Raw genomic sequence first — 25,391 nt, forward strand, 5'->3', positions numbered from 1 at the left:
TTGTTAGCCATAATCTGGTTTTATTGTTTTTGAAAAATGGAATGTTTCACTAAAAGAAACTTTAACTAATACTTGTCCAAGAACACATTCACAACAACAAAATAAACAGCTGATATATTTGGCTACAATATGGCAGCAATCTTGTTTTTTGTAATCACAAATTCAAGGTGACCCTGCTCAATAGAATTCACCACCATTGTCATCTTGTATTAAAAAAATATATATATTTATATATATATATATATAAATATATATTATTTATAGTGCTTTCAGTAGCGGCGGGTAAAACGGCTTTCAGTCAGTCTGTTTGTTCTCTCCTGGCCTGCAAAACCTCCTTGTATTCCACCACTCTGCATCATCTGGCTCTGGTTTCCACCTTGTGTGAAGCCTCCACGCCTAAAACAAGAACAGGCAAATTCAAAATTGGACACAACTAAATACTACTACAAATCTGAGAAAAAGCATTTGCTTGTTGTTTTTTTTTTCTACTTGCAAATCCATACTTGGGTAGAATCTGAAAGTATTATTTTATATTTTTGACACAGAAATTTAGTGTTTTATTCAGATGTCAGCTACTGTGAAACATTCATAAGCAGTCCAAACACAGCTTCTTACCCTGGTATCCCTCCTCGATTCATCACATGGCCTGGTCCTGACTGACCAGGCATGCTTCTATCACCACCTAATTAAAAAAAAAAAGGGGGGGGGGGAGGAGGTATTCATGTTTTCCTATTAAAAAAGCAACATTTTGTTTCCAGAATTGTATTTGCTTTCTTGCCAATGTTGTTAAAGCTCTGTAGGAATTTTAACTACCACTAGAAGTTCAGAAGCAGTAATTCATAGAAAAACCACAATCACACTGGTAAGCAGCAAGTGTACCTTGCCATCTCTCATGATCCCGTCCCATCATTCCTCCATCCACATTTCCCTGCCATGAACGATCTTGATGCCCCTCTAACTTTCGACCATGATCTCCCCAGTCACGTCCATCTCTTAAAAAAATAAAAGAAAGTCTTCTAGGTGTGTCCCTTATCAATTTAACAGCATAGGGTAAGGCCAAATACCATATCCCATAAAAGAGTGTATTAAGGCATTAGTCAAGCTGTATCTATATCCACCCAATCATTGCAGTAAGAACTGTTCAAATTCAAACAATGAGAAACTTGCTGAACAACATCCTCCACACAAAGCCCATCTTTTTCCAATCTACAAACATACTTAGCATCACAATATACTAAAGCACTTACACAGGGAGCAATTCATCAGCCACTATTCCTCTATCTGGTGTATTTACGTAGAACTGAACATTATGCATCTGAAATACACCTAGCTTGACGACTCACTGATTTGAAGACCACTAAGAACAGTCTCAGTCCCCCACTACTGCAGGAAAGAAAATCAATTTCCTTAAAACGTGTTAGTCACAAATGCAACTTTTGTGGGCACTATTGGACCATCTAGCATAGGACTCAATCTTATCTGTAGAGAAGGAAATTTACAAGAGAACCAGTTACCAACTGAGCTACCTGAACAGTACCTCTTCACTAAATTCCTTGCTTATTCAGACGAGAATAGATATTTGAAGAAACTACCTGGAGAAAGTATTCACGCTTGGGAAACTGCTTCCACTGTCACCCCCTTCAAAGGTTTACTGAGAATTAGAATTAAGATTCAGTAAATTGCTTCCCTTATTTCTTACGCACTAACCGGGTTTGTGGAGGTATCCCTCTCCCTTCATTCATTCTTCTGTCAGACCCATAGCCACCCCAACTATCCCGGGAGTCCCGCGAATGACGGTCTGGCCCTCCATGGCGTTCATCTGGGTAATGCTGGAAAGCAAATGGTACAGAGTTCTGGTAAGAATTGATACAGGTTTCATTTATGGTATCAAAATTTCAGCTTCTCAGAGGTTGCAGTTTTATGTGCCAGAAAATAAAAACAGCTGTCTCATGCTTCACTGTTTCCATAGTTGCTACTAGGTACAGTTCACCTGAGGCACTAATTTCGTTTCACAGCACATATTCTACTCCAATTGTTGGTAGGTGAAAGCTTTATATTTGGTTGTGCTGGTGCTCTGTTGTTTTGTTTTTTGAGGCTTAGATTCTGGCTACACGTTTTCTTTTCCCTTTACTAGAATGCCTGCCTCATTTCTGAAGAGAGGAAGGAAGGAAAGTTTTAGTATACCTCTGTGATACCAATGTTCACACTTGTCCTTTTTATAGTCTTCTTGTCGCATCATGGCATCACTTGTTTTCTACATATTGTTTAGATACACATCAGAGAAGGGAATCCTTGCCAACTATGGACACATTACTACAGCATTTACCTCTTTACATACTGCAGTCACCTACGACTGTTAAACAGAGAACTTCTATCACCACATATCATATTCTGGTCTGAAGAAACACCATACTGCAGCTCTAATCACTCAGGATTTTTTCCTCAACTATGGCTAAATGCCCTAGTGACTTATGTTAGCACATTACTAGATTAAGTCAGTTACTGACTGAACACATACTGTTTAATTCTAGTGGCAATTCCATTTAAGAAATGGGTATCACGCACATTGTGCTTCTTCTGCTTTGGGATTACTTTGTTTTTTAAACTGAAGTGATTGTTTGGGTATGACCCACCTGCCCATCTCGATCTGGTATCCCTCGCGAACCTTCTCTTCTTGAAGAAAATAAGAGAAATTTCAGTCAAATCAACATAGCAATCATAGTTCTGGTGTTTGTATGAAGTAGCATGTGGAAATTTATCTTTGTTAGGCTTTGAAACTGAGAACACCGATACTTGTTTGGCTGTAAGATATTTAAATGATTTTTTGTTTCAACAACCTAGCATACAGAGACATCAAAGTAATGCTTACAGTAATATTAGTAAGCAAGTTGTCACTGAGACACGGTCAGGAACCTGAGGGAAGAACACTGTGCCAGGCCTTGAACCAAGGAATAATATAGCGCGAACCAACCAGCATCAGAAATGAGTTACAAGCAAAAGCAAAGTGGAACAGTTCTTGCCAAAGCTCCTTTGAGAATAAACCAGAAGTGTCAGCAGCACTATGCAGAAAGCATTTTTGTAGTCTGTGGAAGTAAAGTCAGTGTAAGCTAGGCTGTGAAGATGAAAGCAGGGAAAGTTTTAAAGCAAAGGAAACTACTAAATCTTTGGCTAATGGATTCACAAATCAGATTTCCATCCACCTTGATAGAAGTTACAGGATCTCCCTCAGCACCACTGCAGACTACAACAGAAATTAGCTTCTAGTATTTAAGCAACCTTTTTTGATATATATTAAGTGAGGGAGACAGAATTGCAAGCATGTATAAACTTAGACACAAGAAATGCAAAAGGCTCATTTGTTTTTATCACTGTTCAAGCCATTAGTAAGCCAGGAAAAGACACCTAACTTCCATAAAGGCATGGAAAGAAGAGCCACCTCCTTACTGACCTGTCCAAAGAATGATCTTGGTATCGGCCACGATCCCTGTGGTCAAAGTCATGGAAGCGGTCCTGACGACCAAATTCAGAGTGGTACCTATCGTCCATTGCCATTCGCTTTGCCTCTGGCCAGTAAGGATCATCTCGCCTGAAAGAAAATACACAAAAGAAGTCTCAAAGCAGTCTTCCTTTCTTGCTCTCTTGAACAAGATCTTGAGATCAAACCTCATTCAATTAAATTATTCAAAAACTTATTTTTGATTTATAATTAAAAACTCTGAACTGTTAAACTGCCATCACATTTCAGTTTCAGAAAGGAAGCTAGTTGCATGAACACCATACAAAAAGTGTAACCTCAGCACAGCTGGACATGAGAGGAGTCTAAGAAGTACCTTTTCCTGCTGGCATCCCTGTTTTAGAGTTTAGAAACACAGAATAACCCAAGCTGGAAAAGACCTTCAAAATCATCAAGTCTAGTTATCCACCTGAACTACCAAGTCCCATAACTAAGCCGTGTCCCTTAGTGTTACGTCTACATGCCTCTTAAAATACCTCCAGGGATGGGGACTCCACCACTTACTTCCCTGGCAACCTGTTCCAATGCCTGACCACCCCCCTCCATGAAGAAATTTTTCCTGATGTCTCATCTAAGCCTCTCTTGGCACAACCTGAGACTGTTCCATCACATTCTATACCCATTTAAGTGAAGGATTTCTATTCTCAGTCACTCGTCTTTGAAAAATAGTTCCCAATTCTTTCAAATCTGCTATAATAACGTTGTGCTTACAGGTACTTAAGTACGACATTTACTTTTTCTAAAGATCAATATCGATCTGTTAACAGCAACAAAATAGAAAGCTTTCAGTTGTAAACCCCAATGACAGTTACAGCAAAAGTATTTTCAAATTAGAGTATTCTAAAGCCTATGTATCTGTAAATGGATGTGGCCAAAAACTTCAGGATCTCTTCCTAGTTGCTATTACCTGCCATCAGGATCATATGGCCTTCTCATTGCAGATCGCCGTTCTTGTTCATAGCGTAGCTGTTCCTGCTGACGTCGCAGCTCTTCCCTCTCTCGCTGGATTCGTTCCTGTTCTCTCCTTCTTTCCTGCTCTATGTGCATTCTTTCTCTCTCCAATCTCTCCCTCTCCAAGCGTTCCCTGTCAAGACGCTGTCGTTGAAATTCAAGTCTTTCCCGCTCTCTCTGGAGCCTCTGTCTTTCATCCCGTTCATGAATGGCTTGAAGCCGTTGTTCTCGTTCTCGCCTCTCTCTCTCTCTAATTAAAAGAGCAGATATTTTGTTTTCAGTCAATTATCTTGAGTCTAGGCTTTATTACTTGTTTTGGGTGTTTTTATTTGTTTGCCTTTTTTTTAAAAAAAAAAAAAAGTTATATTCGTCCCACTAGCTGCTTAAACACAAATGGTGTATACTCAACTAAATCACAGCCACCTGAACAAAAAATTCGTCCATATAGGTTAGAAAAAAAAAAAAAAAAGTAGTAAGTATAAGGATTCTGCATAAGTAACACAGTAGCTACTCTAAGTTAGACGGAAAAAGTTTTCATAAGCATGTCCTAATGCAGAACTGAGGAAGTATTTAGAAAGTAGTTACAAACTTTCAGGGAAAACACCCCTATATGAAAATCCACTTCCAACTGAGTAGAGTAACAGACCTGAAAGTACCTACAGAGCTGTTATTCATCTAGAGTCTCCTTAGATGCACAGACTTAGAGACAACCGGTTTCAGTAATAAAAACCTTCATAATTTGGCATTGCATCTGTTCTAGCAATAATTTAATATCAAATTCATCCGATATACAAATGTGGAAGGTCCTGCACACAACTTATGTTGAAGCCTGTTCAAAAAACATGGTTAAGAGAGGTACAAGTAAATGCCATTCAAAGTTTAGAGAAGTGAAAAACTCACCGTCGCCTCTCTGTTTCTCTGATTTCTCTCTCTCTCTGTCTCTGACGTTCACGTTCTCGCTGTTCTTTGATTTTATCAAACGATAAAATATCTTGTTTCTCTTTGCTCTCAGATTTACGATCCTGGCTTTTCGTACTCTGAGTTAAATCAAAACAGTGCATTAGCCAAACACTTTTAGAGCCCTTGTAGCTACATTTCCTATGCAAAACACCCACCTTATGCCAACGTGAACAAAACAGGCTCTCACACTTGAACAAAACAGGCTCTCACACCTTCCCAAAGGTAAATAATATTGAAATTCCACAGAAAAGTCAGGGAGAAGCACCCAGAATTTGGCTAGAACCTCTAAAGAGTTTAAATATATAGAGATATTAGAGGCACAAGATCTGACTTGCACTGGTGAGAAATAATATACCACTTTAAAGGTCACTGGTCACCATACTGGCTGAAATATATTAACTTCACTTACAAATTACATTTCTACTACCTCAACTACAACAGCAGCAACTGACTATAAAGTGGTGAGATTCAAGTATTTACTTTCACATCATCATCTTAACATTTTGTAAAATGCAATTAAAAGATAGCTGTTCCCAATACGCAAGGCAAAAAAAAAACTTCAATTATTTGCATATAACGTTGGTTTACACTTATTATTATAAAAATACTTCTCTGAAAGCTGTACTTACCCTCTCTTTTGATGCAGAAGTTTTCACACTGATAACTGGCTCTCCTTTGGATTTATCCATTACCACAGTCCTTTCAGTTCCTCGACTTGCTAGAAAACAAAAATATGCCCAAGGAATAAATAATACTCAAGACATTAAAAACTCTTGCAATAGTTTAAAACCATTATGATATGAAGTAGTAAAGAGTTATTTTACTGAGGTTCTTGAATGTCCTATGGAATAACATATTTATGATTTAAATAACTTACTGACGTTTTGCTAAGTTGGGGGTGTGGGCAGTAAACTTTTAAGTAGCACTTTCTACCTGGGATGGCAGTTAGAAGAAAGCAAATTTAAGTTTGTTCTTAGGTCTGCAAAATACATGCTTTCGGGAGCTAGGGGAGCGGACACTGCATCAGCTCTAAACCCAGTGACAGTTCCATAAAATTCACAGATTACGATATGCATCTTTTAAGGCCCACTAACGAAAACTGTGTTGCTAAGCTACTAGCATTCAAAGTTGGAATAAAAAAAAAAGTTCTAAGATATTTTCTGGCATGGCTTTTTTGTCAATCAGGAAAACAAAGTATTGCAAAGTCCATTTCATTCTTTTTACTAAATTATGAATCATGCAGAAGTTGGAAGTTTTCTGACCAGCCACAGTTCTCCATGTTTTAATACTTGTTAGCCAATTAAGGAAACTTTTTTGTATGTGAAATACAGTATAAGCAACTGTGATGAAGCTTTTATCAACTTCTTTTCTTTAAAAATAAAACAAGTATCTTTGAATGTATTTCTGAAGAACCACCAGAATTACCTGATTTGCTTGCCCGTGATCGATCAGAGGGCCCAGCTTTCTGATCATCTTTCTCTTTTCCTTCATCTTTTCCGTCTTTTTCTGATTTCTTAGCATCATCTTTTTTGTCAGTCTTCTCCTCCTTTTTAATACCTACAGACCTACAGACAAACTTTGCTTTAATAGAAATTCTAACAAGTGCTACATAACCATTCTTACTGATCAAGTCAATCACGTAAAAGAAAAAACACTCAAAAACATAGTCCAGTGTTTTCCATGCTGGTGAGCATTTGCAGTATGTCAATGCATACTTGTACGCATGTTTAAGACTAGCAAACAATATTACACTAAAGCTGTCTAGAAGAAAATACAGATGGTCTGAGTATTTGGCATTTGAGTGCCAGAAGTAAAGGCCTCCTGTTCTGCCTATAAGTAACATTCACACTTAGAACAGGGAGAAGAGGGCCCACCCAGGTATAGGTTGATCCCCCCCCCCTTTTTTTTTTTTTTTTGAAACAGTGGAACAGATACCTTTAGCACCTGATACAAAGCAGTCTGCCAAGGCATTTATTTTACCAAGTCTTTTATAGTTTTATGAGAAAACAATGTGTAGTAAAGCAAAATGCCTCTTTCAAAAAAAGCCAAAGCACTTGAAAAACAAGTATTGAAACATTGCTTACTAGAAACAGTCCATCAAAAATACAGACAAGTTACTAGAAAGATTTGTCAGTTTAAAGAACAGGCCAAGTCAGAATCAGATTATGGGACTAACAGTTCTGATAAAAAATACTGGTTAATGTAAAAATAAACCATCTCCTCATGTAACTGACAAATTTTGATAATAAAACCTGAAAAGCTTTGTATTTCTGAACAGAGGGCCAATCAAGATGTGCTTATTGCTAAAGAAGAGCAATTCCAGATTTCCCAGTATTATTACTATTTCAGATGCAGCATGAAGCAAATCAAGACTTATTACAATTACTGTTCCCTTCTGTCACATGGCTGCATTTCAAACGAGTTTTAAACAGGAAAATATAAAGAACACTTTACTTCTCAGATTTGCAATCTGCTGAATGGTGCCTGTCTTTTTCCTTCCTTGCTTCGCCTTCCTTTTTGTCTGCAGGCTTTTTCCCAGCTGGTTCATTTTTTGCCTAGAATTTTAGCCAGAAATATTTTTAATAGAAGACAGGCACTAAACTTACACACTTTTATTTTCATTATACTATCACACAATAGCTACCATTTACCTTTTCCACAGAAATCATTTTTCCATGCAGCTCTGTTCTATGGAGATGACTGATACACTTGGTGGCTTCTTCAGATGTTGACATTGTAACAAAGCCATAACAGCGTGCACCAGGACTGCGAGCATTTGTTACTACTTTTGCACCAACCACCTACAGGGGAAAAAAAAAAATATATAGATAGATACACACATATATATATATACACACACACACATATATATACACGTGTTCTACATTTGCAGCTCCATCACAAAATAAATTTTACCTTATCATTTGAGCAGCTCCATGTATTGGTAATAGTATAGTACCTATCCACTTTTAACAGAGAGGAAACATTCTTGGCACACAATATTCCATTTGTGTTCTAAGACAACAACATTGTTAAGCTTACTTCACATTTTCGCCTGACCTGTATACTGTCCATGATCTGTATCATGTCCATGATGTTCTAGAAGTGCTTCACTAAGGAACACTTGACAGAAATATCAGAATCACAGGATCGTCTACGTTGGAATGGTCCTCTAAGATCATCTAGTTCCACTCCCACCACTCCAGGGGCAGGGACACTTCCTACTAAACCAGGATTCTCAAAGCACCATCCAGTTTGGCCTTGAACAATTCCAAGGATGGGGCATCCACAATTTCCCTGGGCAGCCTGTTCCAGTGCTTTACCTCCCACACCACAAAGAATTTCTTCTTTATATTTATTCTAAATGTAATGCTAACAGTGTTACACCTAAGTCAACAGCAACATGAACACAGCTAAAAAGGTTAAAGATTATTGCACACAAGGTCTGAAAAACTATAAACTAAACACCGATTAAACAATTTGTTAGTTTGCATATCCACTACATACCTTTCCATACTTGCTGAAAAGATTCTTCAAGTCTGTAGCTCTAGTAGATGAAGAAAGTCCACTAACCCACAAATTTCTGCCAGAACCACTACCTGCACGACCTAATTTAAAAAAGAAAAAAAAAAAAAGCCAAACATTGAATAAGGAAAAACACATTTACACAGGAATGCAACAGTGAAAAAGCAACTGCTCTTTAAACTCCACTTTTTCTCTTCATGAACCTTCTTTAAGCACAATTTTAACTCTACCTCTCCCAAGCAATCTTAAAATCACCTAACACATTGCACCCTTCAAAAACTAACTGTTGACCTCCACACCTGACGTGCATTTCAACAGTTTTAATGAGTTTTCATCTACACATTGCCCCCTACATTTCAATCACTTTGGTGAGAACTACAAAGTATTAAACATTAATTCACAACAGAACTTTTTCTACTTTGTCAGTTAGGGACTGAAATTCACGGTTCACCAGAAACACCATACAGAGTATAGCGATTACATATCTTTGACATTTTCTGACAAATACCAGTCTTGTCAGTACCTACCACCATTTCAGAAACCTAGTGGGAGACTCCAGTACAAAAACTACAGTAAAGATATGTGCACACTTACACACTAAAAGGAAACCAAAAATCACAAAAAAAGCAAGTCGAAGTATTTAAAATTGATCATTACAATTGCTCCATTCACTCTTTCATCCATCCACTTATAAAAACTGACTTGAAAGAAATGGTTAGATTTGACAAAAAAAAAATATAAGTCACACGTACTTTTTTTTTTAAAAAAAAAAAACAAACAAAAAAACATACCTTTTTCATCTCTTGAGATTATCTTTGTATCTCTGTCCTCCTCAACAGGGCTAAAGACAAAACATCCCGTTATTCAACCAAGCAAAAGCATAAATAAAATTCTAGATTGCACACTAGAATTTGATACCTACCAGTGAATTATTTCTGAAATACAAGATACCGTTCAAATTTTTTGAAAAACAAGAAAAAATATGGGACTCGTATACTTAAACAGACAATTAATTCTGTTTTGCAGATGACTGAAATTAAAATAATTTAAGAAAACAACCTTTGAAGGTTGAGGAAGGAAAGAAATCAAACCCCCTGCGTTTAAAAAAAGTCTGCACAAGGAGAAATAAAACAGATTCTTTAGGAATAGGCTACAATTTCATGAGTCTTGGTGGCCAATTGAAGGAAACAGCTTATTCGCATCACTTAACGACCAATGAAAAAAGATAGCATCTGGTCTATAACGGAGAAAAAACAAACCTCTTTTTCTGATCACCGCCCTCACTGGTTGAGGACTCTCTAGTAGCAGGGGATTCCTCAGAATTAGCTTTGTCTTCTGTTTTCTTGGCATCTTCTTTGCTATCTTTGCCTTCAGGACCTGCGCCTTTTTCCGCTGTTTCCCCACTAGAGGCTTCCAGGCCTTGGAATCGTTTGCTACTCTGATCGCTTAGGGTCTCTAATACTAAAGATTCAGAGTCCAGTTTCTCTTCCTCTATTGTCTGTTCACTTCTCTCCCCTTTTGCTACAACTAAATGCTTTGCCTCCTTCCTTGACATAGCTTGTGCCGATTTGCTGTCCAAATCTAAAGCATCTTCCTCCAACTGAGCGGCAGCAAGAACATCCTCTTCTTCTGCTAGCCTCTTGCCTGGCACCACGTTACTTGCTTCCTGTGCATGTGGCTGCTCCACTTCGGAAGTTTCTTCGTTAAGTAGTTCAGATTTACAAGTTTCCCCCAAAATGTCGAGTATTTTCTCATTTTCTACGGATTTAACAGGAATAGAATGGCACAAGATTTAATCACCAGGGAAATACAGCAATCACAAATGTGGAACTGGCATGGCTGCCACACTAACACCAAGAGAACTTCTAAGCTACACAGAGATTGGAAAACCCTAGTGTACACAGTGTTAAAAGTGCTATGCTAACTGCAGTCTGACAAACTACCTTATCAGCCCTAAAATGTTAACAGGGAAGAAAAACGTCCCCACAGATTTAACAAAAACCTTCTGGCTGGATCCTTGGTTTTCTTCATGAAATCGTTCAGCTCTGTTTCTTCTCTAGTTAGCTTCCAAAGTCCAAGATGCTTAACTGAATATATCAATGCACTGAGAGTTCAATTTCCGAATTTCTGTGAAATTCTTTTAGCAGACAGTCCAACACGAAAATTGGGCATCTTCTGATGGTGCATGAGTGTGTTCGCAGTCCCAGAATGTGAGTATGATCTGTAGAAAATTCCCATGACGACACTCTATTCCTTCTTCTGAAGTTCAGTCACCAGAATTTATGTTCTGTACCAAAGTTTTATATTACCTGCATTCCTTTATTTATATTCACAGAACTGTAATACAGTGTGATATCACAAGATCTGTTTTATACTCAGAACCTTTGCATCTTTAAGGCTCATTCTTTAAATCCGTTGTAGTTGAGAGCTCTATACAACTATTTCCTCCCATTAAATACAAGTTTTCAAAAAGTAGGTCTCCACAGATCTGGTGATATGACTGGGTTTCCAATCTCTATGATCGTGCATGACCTGGATTGTCCACCATAATATAAGGTACACTATGGTAATGCATTAAAAAATAAACAGGAATACAAAAAGAATTAAATGAAAAATGGAACTGTTTCAAAGCCCTGGACCCTCCCCCCCCAACACAATACACCTATAAAAAAAAATAGGAAAAACACCACAGTACCTGGCTCCAAAGGTAACTCTTCAGTTTCCTGGGGAGAAAAGCAGCAGAGGTAGAAAAATATCAGTATTCAAAAAAAAAAGTCAAGATGTTACTGCTTACTCCCTACACCTTGGAGGAAAGCATTACTATGATCTATAGTATTTCTACTTTGAAATTATTGAATTTTAAATGAATTTCTCACAAGATGGTTTAACATTACTTTTTTTAAGATTTTCATGCTTTATGAAACATTAATATTTCAGTATTTCTCAAATTCAGACACCACAAACTGGAGGTCAGTTTCAAGCAACTACAACACTGATAACATTTGTTTTTTTAAACATACAACACAGTAATCCTTTTACAACCCTACTCACGTTAATATGGGTATATAAATTACCACATGTAAGTGACATAGACCATATTTTATCTTTGTGTTATCCTTCTCTAGGGTGTACTTTACAAAGTCTGCCTTCTGAAAATGGTATTGAAAGAACCACCAGCCTCACTTGAAGCTACAATGTTCTTACTCAGCCATGAATGATCTCGAAATGAGGCCCGTATTTCAGAACAGATCAGTTTCAGCTTTATTGCCAAAACAGGATACATACTCTTGTAACGAAAGTTAAATATAATATAAGGTATCAAGATCATTTATACAATGGATAACAAGACTGGAAGCTGTACATGTACGTACACAATTTACCTTTATTACAGTTAAATCAGATGAAGCAGCATTGAAACTGTTTCCAACATCTTCAGCCTCTACCTTGAAAAACAGAAAGCATGTCATTAGCTATAAAAGAAGAGTATTCCAAACAAAATCTGAATGAGAAATCAAATATTAGAAATTATTTCCTCTGACAACTGTCAAGCAAATCTCTCAGCATGCAAAACAACCAAAGAGGTTAAAAACCTGACTGGTGACTCCCACACATCTTACCCATCCCCACCATATCAATAAGCTTTCCCATTACCCCTGAGATATGTTGGTTGCCTCAAAATCTTTTAAGGTCTTTGATTCTTGCAGCAATATTTATTTTTCTCTCTTATTTACAGCAAGAACATAGAGCCAAGAAGTCTATGTGACTAGATAACCATATTTTTTACTGAGAAAAGAAGAGAAGACTGCAGGAATTGACCTAAACTCTGGCACTTTTGAAACTGAAAAAAACCCTTTTTCATTATTCTCCCTTGGCTTGCGTGAGGGAAAGGGTAAATGACCGGAGATAGAGGGTTGTTTACTTCTGCAGCTTGAAGATTTAAGAGGGAAAAAAATACCCATTTTGGAATTTTATAGTCTAGACTGATGAAACAATGTGTACACACAACAAAGAACTACACTTCCCTATCAGACTGGATACAAATAACTTTCTTTGAGCCTTTTGTTGTATGTTTCAGAAGGTAAACACTTGACTTTGAGGAAAAAGTTTATCTTCTTGCCCCTACGAGCAACTTCATAAAAGCAGTGTAACAAACATAGAAAGCCAATACAAAAATACTTTCAAAACCTAAGTAACCTAAAACCATATCCTAATCAAAAAAATATATATCCAGAATATATCTATGCTGCTCTTTAGCTTAAGTGAAACAAATGCTGCAGCCTTATTTGTCTCACATATCCTCCTACATAAAGATATGAAAATGTGATTGTAAGTATAAAGGGAAGTACTGACTTCAAAGCATTATTAATCTGTACAGTAATACAATGCACACAAACAACATCTAAGCATTTAAAATCAAGAATGGTATTTCCACATATATGTAAAAGAAGAAAAAGCAATGATTATGAGAACCAGTATAGACTCAAATCGCTTCAGCTACATTCTAGCTGGTTATACTATTTAAAAAAAAAAAATGACTCCACACACATAAGAGATGCATACCATCGCTACTGGTATTTCTCTTGATTCTTCTTTAATTTCAGAAAATTGCAGGGATGCCTCCACGTTACGTACAGCATATGCTGTAGGCTGATCTGGAAGTTCTTTCGTTTCTGCATCAGCATTTTCTCTACTGTCAGACAGCGAGTCAAGAACATTATCAGCACTGCAATCCTCTCTGCAATCTACAGCATTGCCATTATCTATTTCAGCTTCATCTAACACACTAATATCCATCATGTCAATATCCTGCAAGTTATCCAAACTTGCTTCGATATCCTCCTGTAAAAAGAAAAGTAGTATATATAATAGTCATTGTAACTTGAAAACAACACCATTATTGCTTCACTTCCAACACAGCTTCACATACCTGTCCATCTCCAGAATCCTCTTCCAGGCCATTGTCTTCAACCCCCTCTTCATCTGGTCTACGTCCTAGCAACATCATTAGAATATAAAAAGGTACAAACATGCATCTTCAACTTACATTTTTCCACCAGAATGCACATTCCATTCAACTTAGTTATCTACTTTTTCTTGTTTTTCCACAACTGACTGACAATTATGACATTATCTTTGCAGTTATGATTACCCATTTTAGTTTGCAAGCAAATATAACATTGGATGCATCAACAAAAATCTGAGTAAAAAAATAGTAAAATGTTTAAGCTTCATCTCAGAAATTTACATTTTATATAAACCAAAATTAAATAATTATAACCTTTCATTTTAAATAACTATTCTGTTCAGCTCTAATATGAAAGCAAGTTTCAACATTACTTGATTACAACAAAAGCTCAAACTGTGCTAACGTAACTAAATTATAGAAAATATAGCAAACTATTTATAGAAAAATAAGCATTATGTGACTATTTCTCACCATCCAGAAATTATGTCTACACATGTCTTTCCCTATGGAAAGCCTTGAAAAAAAAAACTTCCAATACTAATTAAAATCTGGTTTTCTAGGGGAAAAAACAAGACTGCTACTAGCTATGAAACATAAGCACAACAAACTACAGAGGTCATTTTGAATTTGCTAGAAGCTCTGTATTTCTACCTTGGGGGAAGAAAAACAACTTTACACTGTTTCTCAAAAGTAAAGGTACAGTCACGTAAAGAAATAATCATCTATTTTAAAATAAGGCATTATGGCATTAAAGGTCAGAACCAAGGAACAGAAACTTCAGCTGTGTTCCAGCTTTTCCAGAAGACTGGCTTTATCCAAATCTGGCTCAGACAAGTACTATTAGCTACAGCCTTGCAACTGCTAAACATTCAGTGCACAACAGTACCAAAATTATACAGTGTGTTTTTCCAAAAGGCAAAGCAGACTTAAAAATAGATTAGCAAGATTCTGGTTCACGGATAAAATCTAACAGAAAACCCAGTGGGGAGGCAGGTGAATATCTTCTCTAAATCCCCTTGTACCTTTGCTGCTTCTTTTTGAAGTTTTCTTGTTGACAGTTTCTGAAACTACCGGAATTTCATCAGGATTCCCCCCTTCCTCCTCAATAGCCTATTAAGGAAAAAAAATAAGGATAGATATCAAAATAGATATAAAAAATCTATTCTTGTTTCTCGGCTGATTTTATACACTGAACACCAACCAACAGGAAAAAAAAAAAAAGAATTTAACACTTAGAATCAAACAGAAGGAACTTGGATAATAAAGAGACACCAGCTTCAAAGCATTTAGCACACACAAAGTTGTAACGTGCTGGTTAAACACAGAGCAGAAGCTTGGGAAGTAAAGCAATATCCGATCAACTAGGTTGTGGTAGTCAGTGGTACGGAATTCGCAACAATGCACAGGTACGCAAGCACCAGGGTGTCATGACACAGTAAGAGCCTTGGATCCTAGAGACAGCATCCTGTGAAAGATGCCAACGTGCAACTTGCATCCCAAGGATTCTGATTAGGATGCCACTACTCAGAAAAAAATCAATACGCTGCAAAAGGTCCAGTGCACAGACCTGTAACTGCAGGAGCTCAACGGCCGGCAGACAGCCCAGCGCTGCACGGCACTAGAAACACCTGAGCCGAGAGCAGCAGCCCGCACGGTGCTCCGGGAGGGTCTAGGGCCTGGAGCAGGGCTCGCAGCAGAGTCGCCAACGCCACTCACCCCCTCGCTGCCAGCAGCGGCCACGACTCTCCGGGACGCTCGTCCCGTGCCGAACGCTCGCGTCGGGCGCAGCCCCGAAGCGCGCCCGGGACCCGGCCGCAGCCGCTTGGCGCCATTTTCCTCAGCGGTGCCGGGAGGGCCGGGGCCGCGCAGGCGCCGGCTGCGTCTCGCCCTCAGGCGGCCCGCGCGCAGCGCCCGCTCACCTTCCTGAGGCGCTCGGTCAGGACGCTCTTGTTGCCGCCGCTGTCCAAGTTGCGGCGCCGGAGCTCAGCGCGCAGGTCGATGACCCGCAGCTCGCTCAGCCGCCGGGTCTCCGGCTCCGAGCTGGGGCCTCCGGGCCCACCCGGGGCCACAGGCTCGCCCTGTCCGGCCGCTGGCTGGCTCTCCGCCATGGGGCCGTCGTTTCGGCTCGCACGCGCGGAGCGAGGCGGGTTAAAGGCGACGGCAGGCAGCCGGAGTCGCGACACAAAATGGTGGCGGAGAGGGGACGCGCCGAGGAGGAGGGGGGGGGAGGGAGGGAAGCGCAGCCCGCACGCGCGCAGAGCCGAACGCCCGAGCCAGGAGTCTGCGCGCGGAGCCGCGCCCGCCCGGAGCGACGAAGCGACGAGACGCGCAGGCGCGCTGCTCCTCGCCCCGCCCCGCCCTCGCCGCAGGAGCGCGCAGCCGCAGCCCGCCCGGCGCTAGGGCCTCAGGGCCGCGCGAGCCGCCCCGCGCCCGCGCCGCCGCTCACGGCTGCGTCCCGGGCCCCGCCTTCCCCCGCCCCCCCTCTCCTCCGAGCCTGCGCGCAGCGGGCTCCTCTTCCCCCTCCCCTCAGTGCGTCTCGGCTTCCCCACCATTTTGTGCCGCGATCGCAAGGTTAGCTCCCCGCTCGCGCCGCGTCCTCTCGTGCGCTCGGGCTCGAGGCGGGATACCGAAGGGGCCGTGATGGCGGAAAGTCAACCCGCGGCCGGGCTGGGGGACTTAACCACCCTCGGCGGAGCCCCAGCTCTCGGCTCGGAACCCGAAACCCGGCGGCTGAGCGAGCTGCGGGTCATCGACCTGCGCGCTGAGCTCAAGCGCCGCAACCTGGACAGCGGCGGCAACAAGAGCGTCCTGACGGAGCGCCTCAGGAAGGTAGGGCGCGAGCCGGGGGCGGGGGCGCGCTGCTCATCCGGGCCCTTTGTTCCCTGCCTGAGGCCCCCTCAGCGCACGCGCGCTGGCGACGCAGCCTGGCGGCGGGCGGGGGGGGAGGGGGGCGCGGCCGCCGTCGTCTCCTGGCCAGCCGCTACCCTGAGGCGCCGCGGAGTTCGTCCCTGCGTGGGGGCTGCCGGCATCCCTGCCGCGGTGCTGCTTCCTGCTGTCCCGCCGAGCCCACCCGCGGCGTTCCTCGAAGCCGTTCCTTTGACGTGCGGTTCTCTGATCTCGCACCCCAAGCCCGCGGTCTCCCCCTCGCGTCCTTCCCCCGGCCCTTTCTCTTGCGTACTCTGCGCGCCCTTCACCCCGTTCGCCTCCCTGCCGAGGGTGTACCCCTTTTTGACAGACTTCTGCAAGGCCAGAACGGCGTCATTGGTCCTGGTTTCTCTATGGCTTCTAATAGGCACGTTAAAGGGGGAAAAAAAAAAAGTGTAGGAGTTGCTGTAGTGGTTGTTGTCAGTTTTGGTTTTGTTTTGTTTCATTTTTTTTGTTTTTAGATAAAATGCTTATGCGCTGGATAAAGAGCCTTGTTTACAGATGGGGGAGGACTTCGCTCCTGACCCGTAGCTTGACTTGTCCGGGGGGGGTTGTGTTATAGCACCTTATTGCTTGTGTGTCTGATGGCTGATGTGGCTGCCAGACTGCATGATCTGAGCTAGAGAGAGATGCTGATATTTCCTTCTGACACTCTTAAAAGTGCATACCAGCAAACAGTACAATAGATATTGTATTGCTGTCTTCAACAGGCAATTGAGGATGAAGGAGGAGATCCTGATGAAATTCCTGTGACCTCAGAACTGACCAAGAGAATGCCAAAAAGAACTAGCAAAGGTACAGAGTCCAGACAAATACAGCTCCTGTATTTTATTGTAGCTGGAACTTAACAGTACAATGGTCATTCATTTTATTTTGCTGGGTTATGTAAAAAATAAAAGCTTTGTGCCTTTTATTGTGCAGATAATGGTAAAACTCTGTTGCATTAGCAAGCAAGGACAACAATAATAGGACAACTAGGTGTAGTTCCATTAGCACATCTTGAGACCTGTAGACAAGGACTTAAGTTGCAGGTGTTTCTCTACTTGCGACAAGGAATGCAGAATTGTGTTGGAACAGAGCAAGCAGCTCTGATGTGAGCTCTCGTTGAAAGCTCTGCCAATGTATATTAATCTGGGTCCACAACATCCCAGTTACTAATTTCTTTGCCATAACTATGCATGTAGTTTTTCCTTTTTTCGTTGAAGCTCTTGAACCTCCATCATCACAACACGTTTTTAAATGCAAGAAATTACAGTAATTAGGAATAATCAAAAAGCACTGTTGCATAAATAAAAACAAGTATAAATTTTGTTAGTGTCATGCTTCGTTTTATAACTTTATTGTTTTGAAAAACTATTTTAAAATACTCTTTGTTGATTGAAGTATATTTTGCCTCAAGAACTTTAAATATTGATGTTGGTCATGTTACGTATGGCTTATTGTCATTGCTCATAGCCAGTTTTTGAAAGACACTTTCTGAAATTTATTTTTAAGCTGCTTCCTTTAAGGTAACACAGGAGGGGGAAAAAAAAGAGCAGCTGATTTTTAGCAGTGTTACAAATTTGCTGGTGACCAACGTGGCTGAACACAGTCAGTGTGTCCAAGATCTTAAACATGAAGACAAATTTTAAATCAGTTTAATTATTTAATTTCTTATATGAAAAGAGGGAGGTTTTGTAACAACACATCTTTCTGAATGGAACACCTTCCTAGGCAATGCTGCCTTTTTAAGTCTTGGTAGTGTTGTGTCATGAGAGGTGCTTAGCTGTTGAAAAATAGAATAGAATAGAGTAGTTCAGTTGGAAGGGACCTAGAAAGATCATCTAGTCTAACTGCTTGATGACTTCAGGGCTAACCAAAAGCTTAAGCATATTAATGAAGGCATTGTCCAAATGCATCTTGAATACCAATGTGTGAAGCATCAACCACTTCTAGGAAGTGTGTTTCAGTGTTTGACCGCCCTCGGAGTAAAAATAAATTTCCTAATGTCCATTCTGAACCTCCGAAGTGCAGCTTTGAACCGTTCCCACATTTCCTGTCATGGGTGAACAGGGAGAAAGACCAGCACCTGCCCTGCTCGAGATGTTTCACCTAACTGGGCTACTTCAATTTCATGTTTATGCCATGTACTTACAGAGAGTGGTTAGTCTTCACTTACATCCAGACAGACCTGGACTTCTGAATCAGGGTCTTAATGATTATTCATTGAAACAGTATTGACTAAATGATTCAGCAAAGAATTAATGTGTTACAAAATTTAGTCCTAGTTTTCACTTCAGTTACATCTTTTTTTCAGGAAGAAAACCAGAGGAGGAAGGTGCTGAAGACAATGGACTAGAAGAAAACTCCAGAGATGGGCAAGTAAGTGAAACCAGGATTGCATTTACTAAGAATGTGCATTATGTAAAACTCAATAAATAAACACCTACCTTTTCTGTTTCTATAGGAAGATATTGAAGCAAGTCTGGATACCTTACAAGATATTGACATGATGGATATTAGTGTGTTAGATGAAGCTGAAATAGACAACAGCAGTGCTGTAGACTGTGGAGAAGACTATAGTCCTGATAATATTCTTGATTCACTGTCTGATAATAAAGACAATGTTGATGCAGAAATGAAAGAACTTCCAGATCAGCTAACAGAAAATGAGGCAAGTAGAGGTCTTTGAGAATTTTAAGATATTTGCTATGTAGATGGGCACGTGAATGAGTTACTTCCATAAAATATAGGATATGCATATAATGTGGATTCTGTTTCATTTTTAATAGTTCTTGTGTCCTGTGTTTGCTTGGGCCTATTAGAGGTTTAAAATGTTGACAAAGTCACAGCCTGCTTTACCTTGCAGTAACATCTTTCTTTGCTGTGAAAGAAGTGCAGTTAGTCTGGAATTGAAAGTAATGTGTTAGATAAGGGAGATTTTGGGGGCATTTCATTTTTTGGAAAAGTGGAAACCCAAGTCAACTTCACTTCTAGCTTATGTAAGTTAGAAAATACATTTAAAAAATGGAGGGGGGGAGGGAAGAAATTGAAAAAAAAAGTTATGCAAAATAACCAAAGAAACATGAAATCCCAGGCTTCCTTCTAAATCTGAGTAACTTTGAAGTATACAATATTATATTGAAATTAAAGGTAACTGGAAAAAATACTCTCCTGCTAGTATTTAATGATCAAGAATATTTATATGTTAGTCCTCTTGGTAACATTCTTAACTAGCAATCGAGATCTTCTAAGTATTGAAAAATATTTCTCATATTATTGCTGGGGAAAATGGAATTACAGTAGTATTTCTCAGTAAGCTAACCTTGTGTTTTGTAAGGAATTCTATAATTTCTTCTTTAATCTTTTTAGGAAGATTATGATGAAATTGAAAACAATGTAGATTCCTCTTCTTCTGATTTAATTGAAATGAAGGTAAATTGAAAATGCAACCATTTCAGATTGGTTTTTAATGCTATTCACTCTGTGGCCATACTACAAAAAAGAAAATAACGACTAATATGAATTTTTAACAGAATCCAAGCCATTAGTAATCTTGCTTAGAGTACAGCCTGTCAAATGAGTGTTATGTTTGTGTTTTTTTTTTTCCCTACTTTCCAGTCTGCTATCAAGACTTTGACTTTTCTCTCAAATAAAAATATTGTACTGTAAAGGAAACTGTGCCCCCACCAAAACAAAACGTATACCAAAAGTATTCTGATGAAACCATCCTGCTTGGGAGAAGTGATGTTTTAAAAATTAAATATTTATTTCTCCTGCTAATTACATGAAGTAGTATCTGGGTCTGATTTTCACTCTACTTGATGTGGTACATAAGCCCCCTTTTTTTGCTCCTCTTGGTTTAATATTCCCAGTTATGAGGATAATAGTGGATGAAATTTTGGCTTTAATTTGACCAAAACTGCTTATATAAAATATTTATTTCCACTGGATGCTGAAAAGCAACACTAAATGCAGCAGTTGAACCGGTGTATTTTTAAATCTTGGAGTTGGGTTGGGGGGTTGGTATTACTCTCTGTTACAAAATACATACTATAAAATTCTTATTCTGTGTTTATTTCCTGAACAGAAAACGGAGAAACTACACTTGGAGCCAGGTACTGTTAAAGAAAAGCATATTCCTGTCTTTTCAACTAATACTTTTTAAACCATTAACTATTTTAAAACAAACAAACAAACAAACGTATAATTTGCATTATTTTTATGGTGGACAACCCAGATCATGCAGGGTCATAGAGATTGGAAACCCAATCATATCCCCAGATCTGTGAAGTGATGCTTGTCATTTTTGAAATATTTTCAGTGAAATGAAATGGTTTAAAAACCTGTTAAACTACATAAATGGATTTAGAGAAGTTAATCACAGTTTAAGAGTTAAACATTCTACCTGTAAACAGATCTTGTGATATCGCACACACCTTAACTCTTTAGAGAGCAGTGAAAGCAGTAAAAAGCTATTTTAGGGCATTAAAAAGTAAAGATTAGTTACTGGATACAGAAGAAAGAAGAATTTCTTCATGGAAATTTCATACAGATACTTTTCACTTTCTGGACTGCAAACACACTCATGCACCATCAGAAGATGCCCAATTTTCGTGTTGGACTGTCTGCTAAAAGAATTTCACAGAAATTTAAAAATTGAACTCTCAGTGCATTGATATGTTCAGTTAAGCATCTTGGACTTTGGAAGCTAACTAGAGAAGAAACAGAGCTGAACGATTTCATGAAGAAAACCAAGGATCAGCCAGAAGGTTTTTGTTAAATCTGTGGGGACGTTTTTCTTCCCTGTTAACATTTTAGGGCTGATAAGGTAGTTTGTCAGACTGCAGTTAGCATAGCACTTTTAACACTGTGTACACTAGGGTTTTCCAATCTCTGTGTAGCTTAGAAGTTCTCTTGGTGTTAGTGTGGCAGCCATGCCAGTTCCACATTTGTGATTGCTGTATTTCCCTGGTGATTAAATCTTGTGCCATTCTATTCCTGTTAAATCCGTAGAAAATGAGAAAATACTCGACATTTTGGGGGAAACTTGTAAATCTGAACTACTTAACGAAGAAACTTCCGAAGTGGAGCAGCCACATGCACAGGAAGCAAGTAACGTGGTGCCAGGCAAGAGGCTAGCAGAAGAAGAGGATGTTCTTGCTGCCGCTCAGTTGGAGGAAGATGCTTTAGATTTGGACAGCAAATCGGCACAAGCTATGTCAAGGAAGGAGGCAAAGCGTTTAGTTGTAGCAAAAGGGGAGAGAAGTGAACAGACAATAGAGGAAGAGAAACTGGACTCTGAATCTTTAGTATTAGAGACCCTAAGCGATCAGAGTAGCAAACGATTCCAAGGCCTGGAAGCCTCTAGTGGGGAAACAGCGGAAAAAGGCGCAGGTCCTGAAGGCAAAGATAGCAAAGAAGATGCCAAGAAAACAGAAGACAAAGCTAATTCTGAGGAATCCCCTGCTACTAGAGAGTCCTCAACCAGTGAGGGCGGTGATCAGAAAAAGAGGTTTGTTTTTTCTCCGTTATAGACCAGATGCTATCTTTTTTCATTGGTCGTTAAGTGATGCGAATAAGCTGTTTCCTTCAATTGGCCACCAAGACTCATGAAATTGTAGCCTATTCCTAAAGAATCTGTTTTATTTCTCCTTGTGCAGACTTTTTTAAACGCAGGGGGTTTGATTTCTTTCCTTCCTCAACCTTCAAAGGTTGTTTTCTTAAATTACTGTTATTTGTAAACTTCTTCCTAATATAAATCTGTTTAAGAATCTGACCTCCCTTATTTCTTGTCAGATTTCTTAAATCAAGTATATAAAGGTGTGTTTTTGTTTACAACGTATATTCTGGTAGGTATTTAATTTTAGCATTTTTAATAATTTATAGTTAGTCATTATTCTCTCTGACTTGAATAACGGGATGTTTTGTCTTTAGCCCTGTTGAGGAGGACAGAGATACAAAGATAATCTCAAAAGATGAGAAAGGTATGTTTATTTTCAAAAACAACGTTTGAAAAAAATATTGATTGGTGAAGCAGTTTTTGTATTGGACGGAGTGTTTTGGCATGAGAGTGTTGGAATCTGTGCAATTGTTAAATATCATGTTACATTTTTTTCTGAACTTTTAAAAATGCAATTAGAGCAAACATTTTCCTTTTATATAAGGATATCTGTGTCGCACACTTTTGTTTTTTATTATCTTGATCTCCAAAGGTAGATGTTAATACGTGGCAAATATGTCCTTAATTACACTGAAGATACTTACCAACAGCAGTTAGTGAGTTAAGAGCCTTTATTGATTGTTTGGTTTGCTATATACTTGTGATTCTTTATACAATCTTCTGTTTTGTGAAAATAATTTGAAATCTGGTATTCATGTATTTAAATGGCACTGAAACATACAACTTAATGTTGTCTTCCAATTAAATTTATGTTATTAAATCTTTATCCACTCAGATCCTATTTACAGTGCAAATTTGCACAATAAACAAGATGTAAATTTCTTGATCAACAGTGCCAGGTGGGGTCTTGCCTGCTTCTTCTTTTCATCGTACTTCCTTGTTTTAATATGTCAGGCTGCTGAATCTTAGTAGCTCACCCTTCTTTTCTTTTCTCTCTTGCCCATTCAGGGCAGAAAACTTAGCACTGGCTGTTAAATTCTGCTCACCTGATGCTGGCAAGTAGTTCAGTACAACAAGCATGGAATTCCCATAATTTCTTATGACCATCAAGAAATTAATTGAGATCTGTCTACTGAGTGAAAAGAAAGGAATTGTTTGGTTTTTGTTAAGTTTTACAACACAGTATGAGCTCATCGTCAGCTGCTTTTTCCAAGATTCTGGATTATGCTTATCTGTACAAGCTACCAGACCTTGCCATCAGCTCCATTAGGATCTGTTTACCTCTCATCTGAACTCCATCAGGATCTGTTTACCTCTCATCTGTATTGTTTTGTTCTCTTATTTTGGAATATTTAAAGAACCATTGAAAGGACTCTCATTTACCAAAGGACTTAAGGGTTTCTGGGGAGGGGGGATAACTTGGAAAACTCTTCTAGAAGTTTCTAGAAGTCCTCCCTTGTTTTCAGGTCATTCCCTTGGGTCCTATCTCTGGTCACCAGAGAGAAGAAATCAGTGCCTGCCTCTCCACTCCCCCTTGTGAAGAAGTTGTAGACCATGATGAGGTCTCCCCTAAAGCCTCTTATTTTCCTGGCTGAATAATCTAAGTAACTTCAGGCGCTCCTCATATCTCTTCCCCTCTAGATCCCTTACCATCTTTGTTGCCCCAATAATAACAGAATGTTTTTTAAAGATTTTAATTTAAAGATTATTCCCTGGTTTTATTTTGTTTTGTTTCCAATAGTACATTTATCAATAAAAGAAGAATTCAACCAGGAATCAGTGAAATCATGGAAGAGCTGGTCAGACTTGCTTGTCACAATTTATGGAGATGCTCCTGAGTCAGTCACATACCCACATATCTGGGCAATGAGGAACCTTCTCTCACTGTCTAAGATACAATTACGAGTGTCAGAGTTTAACTTGGCCCCTTTTTAATCACTAGGCCATGGATTTTCAAGTACCTACGTGTTTATAATACTGTTTTTCCATTTTGGGTGCCAAACTGGGAAAGTGATCTGTAGTTCTTGCATAGCTGAAGAATAGTTGCATAGTTGAACAATGCTAGGTCTTTTCTGACTCCAGTAACTGAAGTCATATGTGTGTGAACCATTCATACCCCAGCTGTGGAATGCATGTAGGCAGACATTCAGGAAGAGATTTTCTTGCTTTTATGCTGATTTTTTTTGCTTGAGAGGTACAGTTAATCTGCATCCTGCTGTCATTCCTTAAGAATTGAGGAGCTAAAGGCAAGACATGAGCATATGTGGGTACTATCACAGTTCCCACAACCCTAGCAGGTCTTCAGCCTTCTCCTGTAAGTGCAAAGTTACTGGGATCTATCCTAACACATTCTGAACAGCCACAGTGATTTCAGAGATGCTATAGTTCAGTTTCTTTCTCGAGGAATGATCTGACATACCTCTGTTGCACAGAACAAAGCCTGTAGTTCCATTTTAAAGATTCTGGATTTTTAATACTAGTTGCTTTCAGGAATGTGAATTATTGGGAGATGACCGTTACGCTTTACATTTCCTTTGCTCTATGACTTAATAAGATTTGTGGAACTGTTCCTTTTAAAATCTGAAATAATTAGGATTTGAGGTGTGTATGTGTGTTTGTTTTCCTTATTAGGTCGCACTTCCAGCAGTTCTGGTAGAAACTTTTGGGTGAGTGGACTTGCTTCTACTACCAGAGCTACAGATTTGAAGAATCTGTTTAGCAAATATGGCAAGGTAAGGGTCTTCCTGTGTTTGTGTCCTGTCCCCTCCCCTTTAACTGTCTTAAGACTTTATATGATTTTGTCACTACAAATGTCAGTGGGATAACAGGAAAATAGCCTACACAAGTCCATGCCAAATGACTGCTGTTTTATTTTATCTCTTACTTCCAAACAAAAGTAAAAATCTTTTTTCCAGTCCCTATGTAAACAGCCAGTCATTGTTGATGTA

At 39.4% G+C, this 25,391-nt stretch overlaps 2 protein-coding genes across 8 annotated transcripts in view; one reads left to right on the top strand and one right to left on the bottom strand.

Annotated features, from left to right (window-relative positions):
* LOC101804703 (scaffold attachment factor B1) lies at window positions 1-16,309 on the bottom strand. Of its 7 annotated transcripts, none has more exons than XM_038169277.2 (21): window positions 15,836-16,309; window positions 14,939-15,026; window positions 13,878-13,942; window positions 13,511-13,789; window positions 12,331-12,393; window positions 11,646-11,673; window positions 10,210-10,708; window positions 9,742-9,791; window positions 8,933-9,033; window positions 8,077-8,226; window positions 7,880-7,980; window positions 6,851-6,990; window positions 6,055-6,143; window positions 5,366-5,502; window positions 4,422-4,715; window positions 3,449-3,586; window positions 2,634-2,673; window positions 1,708-1,829; window positions 880-992; window positions 616-682; window positions 1-396 (listed from the first exon to the last, which is right to left on the bottom strand). In XM_038169277.2, the coding sequence occupies exons 1-21, from the start codon at window positions 16,022-16,024 to the stop codon at window positions 270-272; spliced, it is 2,880 nt and encodes a 959-aa protein (XP_038025205.2). In that variant the 5' UTR covers window positions 16,025-16,309; the 3' UTR covers window positions 1-269. The 7 variants fall into 7 exon arrangements, 6 of the variants coding, with proteins under 6 accessions (XP_038025205.2, XP_038025206.2, XP_038025210.2 ...); XM_038169278.2 differs by having other exon boundaries at window positions 2,634-2,670; window positions 15,836-16,160; XM_038169282.2 differs by lacking the exon at window positions 15,836-16,309 and adding an exon at window positions 15,633-15,829.
* LOC101803767 (scaffold attachment factor B1) overlaps window positions 16,237-25,391 on the top strand; it is a 17,256-nt gene continuing 8,101 nt past the window's right edge. Inside the window, exons 1-9 of the mRNA XM_072029299.1 lie at window positions 16,237-16,745; window positions 17,552-17,636; window positions 19,138-19,202; window positions 19,288-19,498; window positions 20,197-20,255; window positions 20,911-20,938; window positions 21,837-22,335; window positions 22,758-22,807; window positions 25,075-25,175. Of these exons, the coding sequence (XP_071885400.1) occupies window positions 16,557-16,745; window positions 17,552-17,636; window positions 19,138-19,202; window positions 19,288-19,498; window positions 20,197-20,255; window positions 20,911-20,938; window positions 21,837-22,335; window positions 22,758-22,807; window positions 25,075-25,175 (1,287 nt within the window). The 5' untranslated portion in view covers window positions 16,237-16,556. The remainder of the gene's footprint in view (window positions 16,746-17,551; window positions 17,637-19,137; window positions 19,203-19,287; window positions 19,499-20,196; window positions 20,256-20,910; window positions 20,939-21,836; window positions 22,336-22,757; window positions 22,808-25,074; window positions 25,176-25,391) is intronic.

The sequence above is a fragment of the Anas platyrhynchos genome, chromosome 29 (assembly GCF_047663525.1).
Source record: "Anas platyrhynchos isolate ZD024472 breed Pekin duck chromosome 29, IASCAAS_PekinDuck_T2T, whole genome shotgun sequence".
NCBI lineage: Eukaryota > Metazoa > Chordata > Aves > Anseriformes > Anatidae > Anas > Anas platyrhynchos.